The sequence below is a fragment of the Giraffa tippelskirchi genome, chromosome 3, assembly GCF_054371585.1.
Source record: "Giraffa tippelskirchi isolate mGirTip1 chromosome 3, T2T-mGirTip1v1.2.pri, whole genome shotgun sequence".
NCBI classification, from domain to species: Eukaryota; Metazoa; Chordata; class Mammalia; order Artiodactyla; family Giraffidae; genus Giraffa; species Giraffa tippelskirchi.
The window spans coordinates 27,429,127-27,442,373 of record NC_137277.1 but is presented as its reverse complement, the minus strand read 5'-3'; the positions used below and the strand labels follow the sequence as shown (position 1 = coordinate 27,442,373).

General features: G+C 51.7%; 1 protein-coding gene across 5 annotated transcripts in view; it reads right to left on the bottom strand.

The window, feature by feature from the left end:
* MPRIP (myosin phosphatase Rho interacting protein) overlaps positions 1 to 11,159 on the bottom strand; it is a 90,414-nt gene extending 79,255 nt beyond the window's left edge. For all 5 annotated transcript variants that reach the window (XM_081583434.1, XM_081583435.1, XM_081583438.1 and 2 more), the window contains exon 1: positions 10,760 to 11,159. In XM_081583434.1, coding sequence (XP_081439560.1) covers positions 10,760 to 10,882 — 123 coding nt within the window. In that variant the 5' untranslated portion in view covers positions 10,883 to 11,159. The remainder of the gene's footprint in view (positions 1 to 10,759) is intronic.
* Positions 11,160 to 13,247: the final 2,088 nt, after the last annotated feature.

The following is a 13,247-nucleotide window of genomic DNA, read 5'->3' as shown; positions in this document are numbered from 1 at the left end:
GGATAGGTAAATCTGTAGGGACAGAAAGCAGACTGGTGGCTGTTAAGGATGGGGGTGGAAAGTGGGATAAAGCTGGTCAGTAGTAATGGATGTTCTTTTGGTGTGATGAGATGTTTACATTATAGAGTGCTGGTGACTTCAGCATATCACGATGAGATGTTTTACATTACAGAGTGCTGGTGACTTTAGCATATCGTGATGAGATGTTTACGTTACAGAGTGCTGGTGAATTCAGCATATTATGAATGTGCTAAATGCAAGCGAACTGCACTCTTTAAAATTATTAATTTTACATTTCATGAATTTTACCACAAAAAAACAAAAACTCACATACAGAGTTCACTGGATCCCAGGCCCGGAGATGGGAGGGCATGCAGCCGCCAGCCTGCTGGCCATCACCCCTCATTCCCCAGCTCAGCTGCCTACTCACCCCTCTGCCCACACACATGCCCTGCAAGTCCAGTCCATGCCCAGGCCTCCTCCCTGGACTACAGCAGCTGGAGGAAGAGGGGAAAGGAACACTTTAAAAAAAAACCTTCCCTGTTTGGGCTTGACTAGGAGCTCGTGGCCACGGGATTTTTGGAACATGACGCCATTTGTGGCAAAGGGAGGAATGCTAGAGAATGCGTGGGACAAATTTTGGAGCCAATGGTTTTGCAGGAAAAAGTCACACCCTGTCCCTCAAAAAGCAGTGCTTCCTATAAACTGACAGGTAGGACAGGAGAGTCTGATGAAAGGAAGTAAGAGAGAGACAGGAAATGTAACAAGTTCAGCTCAAGCCTTGCCTCCACTCCACCCTTCCCAGCACACACACACTCTGACAGAACAGCTCCCAGACATGAGGGGCCACAGGCCACACAGGGCCAGAGATCTAAGGTCCAGAAGGCTGGCCTGAGCCCACTCAGGTCCATTTGGGAACCCTAGGAGGAGGGTCCAGGTCAGACTGTCTGCGCAAGTTCCAGGACCTCTTTCCATCTCAGTTTTCTTATCTCTCTAATTCATAAGGCTGCCATGAATGTAAATGAGTTAGCAGTGGCCAGGCACACAGCAATTACTGTCAGCTCTGAATCCCACCACTGCCACAGAAAATAATCCCAGAGCACATCAACTACTCCTCCAACTAAGTATAGAAAACCACACCAGAGACAGCTATGTGGCCGGTACGCTGGCCCCATTCCCAGGAAGAAAACCCTAAGCTCACAGGTTTCCAGGAGGGAAGGGAGACGTGGGGATGAGAGTCAACAGGCTGTCTGCCGAGATGGCACCTGCCTGTTGACAAGCTAGATTGCAAACTCTCACAAGGAGCCACGTCTGCTCGTTTAGACCCCACAGAAGGGTGCCCTTGGCAGAAGGCTCCACCCCCTGAAAGAGTGTGTGATCCCTAAAGGATGTGGGGCAGTGGGGGAGGAAGCCAGAGGACCCACCTGCCAGCTGAGGCGAGTTATCAAAGCTGGTGACCCAAGGGCCTGGCCCAATCTCCTGCTCACTGCCCAGCGACTCAGTATGAGGCCCAGGCTGCTCTCTATGCTCCTCCGGCCCTTTCACCCAGGCCCAGTGCACGAGAACTTGGACTCCCAGACAACTGCTCCCAGGGGCACCTGCAGGATAAACAGCTTCTCTTAACCCTCTGCCACCTTGCTAATGGCAACTGAGACATTTCCACGCCAAGTGACTTCTGAAATTGGGACCTGCCACTGCCATTCGACTAAACAACAACTGCCCTTCCTGGGATTGGCACTGTGCATTTCTCTGGGCTCAGCAGGTGCTCAGGGGTGGCTACTGCACCGGCTGCTGGCCTCTGGAGCAGCCCACACCCTCCAGTGGTAGGTCTTAGCCCAACCTACCTGGCCTCTCCAGTTTTGTTGTTGTTTTTGCCACACGGCGCAGCATGTAGGATCTTAGGTCCTTGACTAAAGGGACTGAACCTGTGCCTCATGCAATGGAAGCACAGAGTCTTAGCCACTGACCACCAGGGGAGCCCTGCCTCTCCGCTTCTCATCCTCTAAAAATTCTTAAAACTGGTTCACTCTTTATACTTAAACATGTTCTGAAAATCAAAGCCACCCAAGCAAACGAACTGTGGTCCTTCCAATCCCTAGGGGCTGATGTGGGGCAGCTGCTAAGTGGTGCCAAGCAGCCCACAGGAGAGGGGCAGCCTGGGCTTCTGTGGTGTGGGCACCAGGAAGACAGAAAGAGTTTGAGGGCAGCCATGCTGCAGAATCTCATCACAGAGGCAGGTCCCTTCTCTGGGTCACCACGTGCCCACCACACACTCAGGCGTTTACAGAGCTGAGGCTTGCTCTTTCCTGCAACCCCCATCCTCACAGGCACCCAGACGTGGGTCTTGTTGCTGCCCCCATTTTCAGAGAAGGGATGCAGACACTTAAGACTCTGAGTAAGTTGCATAAGTAGCATAAGACCCAAATCTGAGCTGAAAGTCCCCGTCCTCAACCCTCCCATTCCCTTACCTGAGCACGTGTGAACTAAAAGTGGGACTGTGTCAGATTTGTAGGTCAGAGCGGTCCCCAAGCGGAAGACCCGCCAGCTCATGTAGAGAGGCTCTGAGAGTGACACCCAGGGGACCTGGACTCTTTCTCTGGTTCACCTGGGACTCCCAGCAGCTTCTCCCCTCCCTGGCCCCTTGAGCTGCACACCAGGACACTGGGAGGGGAGAGAACATGGAGTCTCCCTGTTCCAATCAAGGCTTTAGGATCTGGAGATCAAGGACACAACTACTTCCTGATTTGGAATCCCTCAGGGGAAAACAGTGCTTCCTGTTCAAGGCTCACCAAAGGTGTGGTCACTGCAACAGGCCAGCAGCCTGTCCAGGAGACGTGCAATACCCCAAAGCTGAGACGTTAGGACCTGCGAAATGCTCTGCCCTTTCCATGCCCCCCACCAACTAAGGAATCCAAGTCAGGGCAAGGCCCTGTCTCTGACAGCAAAGGTTAACATTTGCTTTCAACACAGAATGGGCAAACAGAACTCTGAAAACTCCACAACAGCCTTCCTGTGACCCTAGGCTGAACCTCTCTGGGTCTCAGTGGCTCCATCTGCTAACGGGGACAATCCTTCACCTGCTTAAGGGTGGGGGGATCACCCAGCCCCTCAGGCCCCTTCTCCTTGGGGTAGGAATTAGAAGTCCATTAAACAGCTTCAACTTAGTTTGCAGACCTCGGCCTCCTACTGAAATCGTAACAGGTTAACAAGTCACAGTGGCCGTCCCAGGAGGAGGGAGGCCGGGCTCCTAGCTGTATAAAGGCTGGCATGGGAACCAGGTGGAACACAGCCCATCCCTAGGCAGCTCAGTGACCTCAGGCTGATCTAACCTAACCCTGACCGGTTCTCCACGTCCCTACTCCACAGGTGGCCATGCTGCCCCCAGCCCTGCTCGCCTCCCCAGCTGCAGACAGTGGAAGGAGGTCATGGTACACACAACACCCGATCCAGGGCGACGCAGGCTCAGGAGGATTCCACAGGCCCGTCCACTCACCCTCACTGCGAGCTGCCTCCAAGCCCGGGGCAGGACACCATCCAGAACAGCACACACACCAAGCTGAGCAAGGGGAGGAAGGAGCCAGAAAAGTTACAGGCTCCAGGCAAGAATCAGGCTATGGTTCCATGTGAACTAGGATGACCCTGAAGAAACCAGCAAGTGGTTTGGAAGAGTCTAGTCCAGTCTCCGGAGACAAAATGCCAAGCCCCTGGCTCTCTTGCCCCCAAAGGAAGTGAGAGCATAAGAGCAGTGGAGCTGGGTATTCAGGGGTCCCAGCCCAGGGAGCTGTGAAAGAGCCCAGACCATTTCCCAGAGCCCTCACTGCTAAAATCAAAGGGACCATGAAATCTTGGGCAGAGGCTTCAAACCTGCCCCTCATACTTTCAGAAACAACTGGAGGGCCCATGTGTGGGAAACTGGGACAAACGGCTGAGAGGCCAAGCACCAACTGCATGTCACCCAGAACCATGTCACTTTTTCTGTTTCAAACATTTCTGTATGAGACTCCTTTGAGTAAAAGGCTCCGCAATTTAAAGTTTGAAATCCACTGACCTGGTTCAACCATGTCATCTCAGATGGGAAAGTGATGCTCAGAGAGTAAGTTTTCAAGGATAAAGGAGGCCTGTTTTCTCAGATTAACTGCTTCGAAACCAGCCCCCAGTGCTCCCTACTCCTCCCTGTGTCCTGCCCGCCCCCCACAGCACGAGGATGGAGGCAACAGAAGCTCAATTCCTTCTAGTCTCTCCTCCCTGGCTCCATGCTCTCTCTTCTTTCAAGTCTAGATGGCAACTTGGTAACAACTTAAAGATAAGTATTCCAAGTTAAATTTATTTCAGATAAACAGCATCAGGGTGCCAGTGATCTGGAGAGAGCCCAAACAAAGGCTGTTCCCCACAGCAGAGGCCCTTGGCATCCTTTCTGGAATATTAATTACCACAAAGGGATTCAGTAGCCTTCACAGGCCTGGTCAGTACTCTCCACCCATTCCGTTAGCGAACTAGACCACTCCTGAGAACAAAATGTGGGCAATGGTTTTAGAGGTAGGAAACCGAGGCCAGGAGAACATAGGTGACCTTTCTGGGTCACCCTGCAACGTCTGTGCCAAGAATAGAACACAAGTCTTCCATTGTAGCCCTTCTGCATGGCAAGGGAACAAGAACTCGGAAAGAAAGGTCAAGTAGCAGGCTAGAACGCTGGGAAAAGCAACTAGGATGCAGCTGCAGAGCACTGAGCAAACACAAAGGGTGGTGCGGGATGCAGGCACCACCTCCATGTGCCCCCACCAACCCACCCTAGGCTCTCAGTCGCTCCCCACAGCATGTGTCTACTAAGCCCTGACCTTCCAGCACCCTGCTCTCCTCTGCCCTGCTGGGGCAGTAGGGACCAGAGCCCAGAGCTCTCAAATACAGTAAAAGGAGTCACCAAAAAAGAAGCGACTTTCAAAGAAAGAACCCCCTGAAGTTGGCAAAAACACACCATGAGGGGATGCAGATAAGAGTATCAGTACCCAGCTGATACTCTTTTTGTAGCTCCACAACTCCAAACACGAGCTGAGGAGAAAAAATCCACAGGCACAGCCTTCCCACCCTGGACTTCCCCCGAGGGTCTCAAGGACCCAGCTGTGGGCCAGGCCACTGCAGCCAAAGCCGTCCCATTCATCACTGTAGACAACAGCCACACGTGGCCACTGAGCACTTGGAATGAGGCTAGTCTGGACCAAAGGTGCTGTAAAGGTAAAAGTGCATATAACAGCATCTTTACATGTTGAAATGGTAATTAATGTTTTAGATACATTAGGTTAAATATAATTAAAATTAATCTCACCTGTTTCTTTTTACTTTGTGGCAACCAGAAAATTTTAAATTACCTATCTGGCTTGCATCACGGTTCTACTGGACAGGGCTGGTCTAACGGGGTGGGGGCAGGGGGTGCGGGGTGGTGGTGGGTTGGGGGTTGGAAAGCTATGTATGCTCACTCCAGAGGCCAAATCTAGCCCATTGGCTACTTTTTCTTAGGTCCCAAGACCAAGAAAGGCTTTTACATTTTCCAATGGTTATATAAGTACCTACCTAAACTCCTCAATTTTGCCTGTGGGCCTACAAAGCTGAAAATATTATCTGGCCCTTTAAGAAAGTATTTGCCAATTCCAAGACTCTAGAAACGAAACAATCAGATACTCACTCCAGAGACACTAGAAGCAGAGGGCAGTTTTAGGATTTGTGTGTGTGTGTGTGTGAGAGAGATTCTTGAACTTTTTATTGAAACAAAACTCACATCACATAAAATTAACCACTTTCAACAGAACAGTTCAGTGGCATTTAGTACATTCATAGTGTTAGGCAAACAGCATCTCTAAGACATTTCATCAATCCAAAACAGAACCTTGATCCCATCAGCAGGTACACCCCGTTCCCCTCTAACCAGAACCCTAGCAACCACTAATCTGCTTTCTGTTTCTACAGATTTACCTGTTCTGGACATTTCATATAAATGGAATCATACAGTATATGACCTTTTGTGTCTGACTCTTTCACTTAATATCAGTTTTTGAGGGTCAATCATGTTGCAGCACGTCTCATTACTTCATTCCTTTTTATAACTGAATGATACTGTATTATATGGACAGACAATAATTTCTCTGTTCATCCACTGATGAATATTTGGGTTGGTGCTACTTTCAGCTATTGTAAATAGTGCTGTTAGAAACATAGGCATAAAACTATTTGTTTGAATACCTGTTGCCAATTCGTTTGGGTATATGCTAGGAATGGAATCCCTGAGTCGCATGCTGATTCTTTTGAGGAACTGCCAAGCTGATTTCCACAGCAACTGCACCATTTCACGCTCCCAGAAACAATGCACAAGGGCTCCAACTTTGCCACATCTTCACCACACTTAACACTCTCCCTTTTTCTTCCACAGCCATCCTGGTGGGCATGAAGTGGTAGCTCTTTGTGGTTTCAATTCGCATTTCCCTAATGACTAACGACATTAACCATTTTTCATGTGCTTGTTTGGTCATTTGTAAGGTCTGGGACTTCTGACACACCCTTTACCAAACTATCTACCAATCTGTGAATAATCACAAATCTTCTAAAATGGGTGGGCACGAAATCTTCCCGTTGTTTCTGAGATAAATGTTAAATCAAATAAAGAAGTCCCATACCCTGGAACATCTAAGAAAGTCACAGAACAAAGAGAAATGATGAAATGACTGATGAAATGATTCACAAGGAGAGCAAGGCTCGGTCTATCCACCTCTATGTCTGGGATTCCTATCCCAATGCCCCAGAAGCCCCAGCGTCACAGTATGAGCACAACAAGGGGCAGAATTAGACTGGCGGGCTGAGGGGAGACACAGGAGGACTGAAGAGCTGGAAAAGATCAAGACCAACCTCCTCTTTCTCCTGGAGAGAGACAACCCAGCCAAGGTCCCACAACAAAATAGGGCTAGACCAGGGACTAGAACTGAAGTTTGGTGATTTCTTTCACAAAAAGTCATGCTTAATGGTCCACAAGTCAGTTGGAGAGGGAGACATCCAGCCAATACCCACCAGGAACCCAGGCTGGGACGAGGATCTGGAAGCCAAGACCCCTCAGTTCCAGATCTGTGGCTCCCACTGATCAACGAGCCTTCCCCCTCTCGTTTCACTCTACACAGCCTCGGGAGTGACTCCATTCACTCCTATGACATCAGAATTCCCACCCGGCCCCAACCCCCTCCTCCAGCTCTAACCAACTACCTGAGTGGGTGATTCCACCTAAGGACCAAATTGGACCTCCACCTCCTTGAAGTCAAATTTACCGCTTTTTTTACTCAGGAATTCCCTACTCCCCCAAATCTACTCCAAATCTGCTATTCTCAACTGCCATTAAAGGTACTTTTACCCAATCAGGTTTCCTCAATTCCCACCTCTGATCAACTGCCAATGTCTTTTTCCCAGTGTCAGCACTGACCTGGAGAAGACCTTTACGGACATTTACCTGGACTTCTTCAAGAGCATCTATTAGAGCTTCTGCCTTTAGCCAGAATTATTATCTTCCTACAACACAAACCCACTGGGTTAAAAAGCTAGGCATACGTAATTCTCAGTGGTTAGGACATCATGCTCCTTTCAGTGCCAAGGGCCCAGGTTCGATCCCTGGTCAGAGAACTAAGGTTCCACAAGCCATATAGTGTGGCCAAAAAAAAAAAAACAGAAACAAAGTTAAAGCAGAAACAAAGTAATATTTTCTTACTTATATTAAAGGCTATTTTATAATGTTGGAAATAAAACCTTTTTAAGCATCAGATTAAAACTACAAACTATAAAGGAAAACATGGAAACTTAACTGCATTCATATTTACAACTACCATATAAAGGCTTCCCAGGTGGCTCAGAAGGTAAAGAATCTGCCCACTGTGGGAGACCCCGGTTCAATCCCTGATCAGGAAGATCGCCTGGAGAAAGATATGGCAACCCACTCTAGTATTTTTGCCTGGAGAGTTCCATGGACAGAGGAGCCTGGCAGGCTACATACAGTCCATGGGGTCACAGAGTCGGATGACTGAATGACTAACACACACATGTAAAAAGAGAAAAGACCATACATTCACTTAAACACAGTATATAACAGGTGCCGCAACTGCTGAGCCTGTGTGCTGTAGAAGTACCAAATTAATATCTAGAGTGGGAGTCAGCAAAGCATGGCTCCAGGCCAATCCTCTCAACTGCCTGTTTTTGTAAATAAAGTTTTACTGGAAACAGCCATACCCCTTAGTTTACATCTTGTCTACAGTAACTTCACACAGAGGCTTTTGTGGTACAGTGGCAAAGCTCCATAGTAGCCACAAAGGTCTATGGCCCACAAGGCTGAAATATTTACCATCTGACCTTTTACAGAAAGCTTGTGGACTCCTGACCTAGAATATATACAGAAAACTCCTACAACTCAATGGGATGGGAGGTTGGGGGGACTAACTTGATAGAAAAATGGAGAAATAATATGAAAATCCACAAAAGAAACAAAATATATCCAACAAATATTATTAAAAGAGGCTTAACCTCACTGGTAACTTGGGAAATTATTATAGAACTAAATCATTTGATAATACCCAGTCGTGGCAATGATAAGATATACAGTCTTTTTTGGAAGACAATTTGATGATTATCTGTAAAAAATATATATATATTTAATGCACTTTATATCAATTCACTCATTCTATTTCTACGGACCTGCCCCCAGAGAACTACTTGCCCTTGTGCGTGTCCAGGTGTGCACACACATACACAAAAGCACTTAGAAGGCTGTTTGTTGAAGCATTCACTATCTATAACAACAAAATCAGTAAGGAACCTTGCTGCCCAGCAATAAGGGAATGGTTAAACTATGGTACATCCCTGACGATACAAAATGCAAAACAAGTTTGGTACACTGATATGTATGGCCAGGAAAATGGCTACAAGACATCAAGAAGAGGGAAAAAAATTATGTGGCAGAGCCAAAACGCACACAGTTTAGGTTAAAAAAGATTTTTTTCAACTGTACTTGAGTCCATATGTACACAGAGAAATGCATAGGAGAACTACTAAAGGATAAACGCCTTAAAGAGGAGGTGGCCTCGATGATCCCTGATCTATCTTCCAGCCTTGACAGTCTAAAATAAGCTCAGGGCGGGAGGGGCAACAGGAAGCAAGGACTTGGGGAAGACTGATGGGAACCGATTGGCTGAGGTTTCCTAATGGAGCCATGAGGATGGGGCGGGGGGTGGAGGGCCGGATGCAGGGAGCAGCAGCTAAGGCTGTTGGCAACCGCCTGAGTCTCCCTCCCCTTTTCAAGAGCAGTTTCTTCCTGAAAGATCCCAGGAGGTAGAAGCCTGGCGTAAGCCCTCCAGGCACAAATAACCCAATCGTTTCAGAAACTACCATTCCACTTGTGCCCCGGGAGGGCCCAGGCCTACTTCAAAACCTACAGCTCAACTGTGAATACACTGCAAGAATAAGGTACTTTTAAATTTGTAACATCCACCCACGAATCCAATTAATAATCAGCATTTTTTAAACAGATACATTTTAAATATGCAGATTTCATTCCAGTTCAACTAAGCTTAAGAATCAGAAAACAAGCTCTTTGAGGTGTAAACACCCAATTTAAGCAGCTGCCTGGAATAACTAGAAAACTCTCAGAATAACCCTTGCCAAGACCAGAAACTTTCTAAATTCAAGTTTACTATTCTGCAGGTGATCCTTGTTTGTTTTTTAAACTGTAAAAGGAAAACGTTTACTAAGATATCACGCCTCACTTTTCATAACAGCCTGGTGAGGGAAGAGAGCCAGAGATTCCTGATCGCAATTTATGGAGAAGGAAATGAAACTATACCGAGCAAACGGACTTGTTCAAGGTCACGCAGTTGCCAGTGACAGCAAGCCTAAAAGCTCGGTCTCCTGAGTCCTGGTCCAGGACCCTCATCGCCACAGGAACTGCTTCCCCGGGCGAGGAGTCCGGTGGAGAGGAGGGCATGTCCCTTAGAAGTCTACCCACCACTGGGAAAAGGGCCCTGGGGTCCTGACGCTCTGACTCCGCGGCCCCGGGTGTGGGGTCTCGGTACCGGGAGTTTTTTCCTGGCCGCTGGGGACGGCGACGGGTCCCATGCCGTCATCCCTGCCAGGCCACCCACTCCGCAGCGAGAGAAACGGCCCGCCCAGGCCACTTGAAAGCGGCGAGCCGGTGGAAGGAGCGGCCGCGACAAAGTCAGCTCCCAGCCCCGCGCAGAGGGACCAGGGAGACCTCGAGGAGACGGGGGCCGGGGAGAGGCCGCGTGGGGGCAGGACGGCCGGGGAAGCGGGAGGGCTCGCGCCGGGCCGCAGAGCCCAGCTCCGGAGGGGCCGGCCGCCCCAGCAACCCCGCCCGGGCACGCGGGACGGCCCGGCGCCGCGCTGTGGGCGGGTTTCCGCAGCCGAAGCCTGCGAAGCCCCCCGGGGACGAGGGACGCGGCCGGGAGCGGAGACTCTGGGGGCGGGGAGGCCGCGAGCCCCTCCTGCCGGCGGCCCAGGGTCGCGCCCGGAGCGAGACCCGGACCCAGGCCGCCCCCGCCCGGTGCCACCGGTGAGAGATGGGGGGGGGGCGCGGAGCCACACGGCCGCAAGCGGCCCCGCGCTTTGTTCCCGCGCTCGGCCGGGCACCCCGAGCCGCCGAAACGCATGAGTCACCGGGCGGCGAGCGGAGGGCGCCGCTCGTCCCGCGGGCGCCGCTTTGTCCGCCCCGCCCGCGCCGCCTGCTCACCTGCGTCAGGTCCTCGTCGTTGAGCAGATGCGACTCGCGGGGCTTGAAGCAGTTCTGACACTTGCTCTTGTTGAAGATGTTGGCCTGGAATTTCCTGCACGGGTTCTCCTTGGCCGCCGACATGGCCGGGCGCGGGCTCAGGCCGGGCGCCGCCGCATCCCCGGCCGCCGCCTCCAGCCGCGCACGCAGGCCAGAGCCTCAGAGAGCGCGCGGCCCTCGCCTCTCGCCCGCGCCGCCGCCGCCCGCCCGCCCCGGGCCCATGGACGCGGCCTCGCGCGCCCGCTCCCGCTCCCACCGCCCCGCCGGTCCCCGCGCTCGGTGCCCGCGCAGCCCTCGGCGCCCGCGGCCGTAGCGAAGGGGAACGGAGCGCCGGGCGCACTCCAGGGCGACGGGCGCGCGCGAGGAGGCGACGGGCCAGCGCGCGGGGCGGGGCAGCGCGCGGGGCGGGCCCGCGTCCCGGCGCGATCGGCGCCTCGTCGGACCAATGGCATCTCCACCTCCCGACTAACAAAGAAACCCTCTAGCCAATGGGAGTCGGGGGAGGGACAGAAGGCGGCTTGGCGCAAGGTAACTTGTGTAGGCGGAGGAAGGCGGGGAGTGGTGGAGCGTTCAGGCTTGGTGGACGGGCGCGCGGCCGCCGGGCCTGACAGCTGCGGGGGCGGGGCCTGCCGGCGGGGCGGGGCCTGTGGGAGGGGCGGGAAGGAGCGGGGCCTACCGGCCGGCTCCGCAAACAGCTCTTGCAACCTCGCGGTCGCGCGCCCACGCGAAGAGGATTAGTTTGACACCCACTGGGCGCGGGCCCCGCGTGGCGGTCAGTAAGGCTCCATACAGTTCCAAGTACTTGATATTCGCGAGACTCACAGCCTCCCCATCCACATTTTACGTGGGCGGACACTAAGGAGCGGAGAAGTTAAGCAGAGGGAGGTAGGGTTTCGAGGGGTGACTAACAGGCGTCAGCCTGGAAGAGCTGTCAGTTCCATTGGGGGAGATTAGTGAGGGCTGACGCGATGCCAGCTACTGAGCCAGGCATTCCTGCCCCCATGACGAGCTGGAGGAAATTAAGGCTCCGACGCCCGAAGTCACTGGGGGAGGGAGGGGTCGCTGTGCTAGGCGGGCCAACTCTCACTCCAGTCGTCCTCTCTCCAGCCTCCTAACCAAAAGACCACTTGGTGAAGACTGTAAAGGGGGCGCAGGCAGAAGGCTCAGCAGCCCAGAGAGGGGGCTCCTCGGGGAGATCAGGGATGGCTTCAGGGAGGAGGGGAAATCCAAGCAGAAGGTGAGAGGTTGGGAGGGGCTGGGTTAAGGGAGGAAGGAGCGGACGGGATGGGGCTGGCAGCCTGGACCTCGGGTTTGGAGCTCCGACGGGTAAAGATCATCCTGCTGGCAGTCAGGAGTCCACCACCAGAGTTTTTAAACAGGGGGGTGAGCCAACTCGCCTCACAGAGGAGGTGACATTGAAGCATGTGTTAGTGGCAGGGACAGCAGCTGTTGCTTAGGGAATGGAAGGTTTTAGAAGCAGCAGATGCTTCCAGGGCTGTGTACTTTTCCACTGAGCATTCGGTGAACATCGCAGGGAGGTGGATTTCAAGTCGGTGTAAGACAATACTTCCCTCCAAAGGGAGCTGAAGAAAGGTGGATCCACGTCCTGTGGCCACCTGAGCGGAAAGGCCAGCTCTTGACCTTGGGCAAGTGCCTTCACCTGCCGGCTGCCTCAGTTACCTCATCTACAAAACTGGGCATAATTGTGTGCTTGTTGTGACCATTAAATGACACAATCCTTATAAAATATTTTAGCATAATGTGTCAAAATGTTAATTGGCAAAGGGTGTTTATTGTCCTATCCTTGTAATGTTTATGTTGGTTTACATTTTTGCAAAATAAAAAAGTGTGTGTGTGGCAGGGGACAGAGAGAATTGCACAGAATCCTCAGAAACTGACACCAATGGTGGCCTCTGGGGAGAGAGCTGGGTGGTGAGAGGTGACCTACTTTTAATTTTCACTGTGAGCCCTTTTGTTTCTTTGGATTTGGTATTATGTGGTATCCCTGGGTTGGGAAGATCCCCCGGAGAAGGGAATGGCTACCCACCCCAGTATTCTTGCCTGGAGAACTCCATGGGCAGAGGAGCCTGGCAGGCTACAGTCCATGGGGTCACAGTTGAACGCAACTGAGCCACTAACTTTCACTTCATAACTTGTTTTAAAATAATTTTTAAAGTCCTACCCATGCCTGAAGGCCAACTTAAAGGCCTTAAGAAAATGTGGGGGGGACTTCGCTGGTGGTCCAGGGGTTAAGACTCCACACTTCCACTTCAGGAGGCACAGGTTCGATCCCTGGACTGGGAACTAAGATCCTGCATGCTGCGTGGGGTGACCAGAAAATAAAGAAAAGTGAAAAAGAAAATGCCTGGCATGTTCAGCTCTAGTCGGCACACACATGTGGCACCTACCTTGAATGGAAAGGGTCTGCAGCTGGGCAGAAGGAGATGTG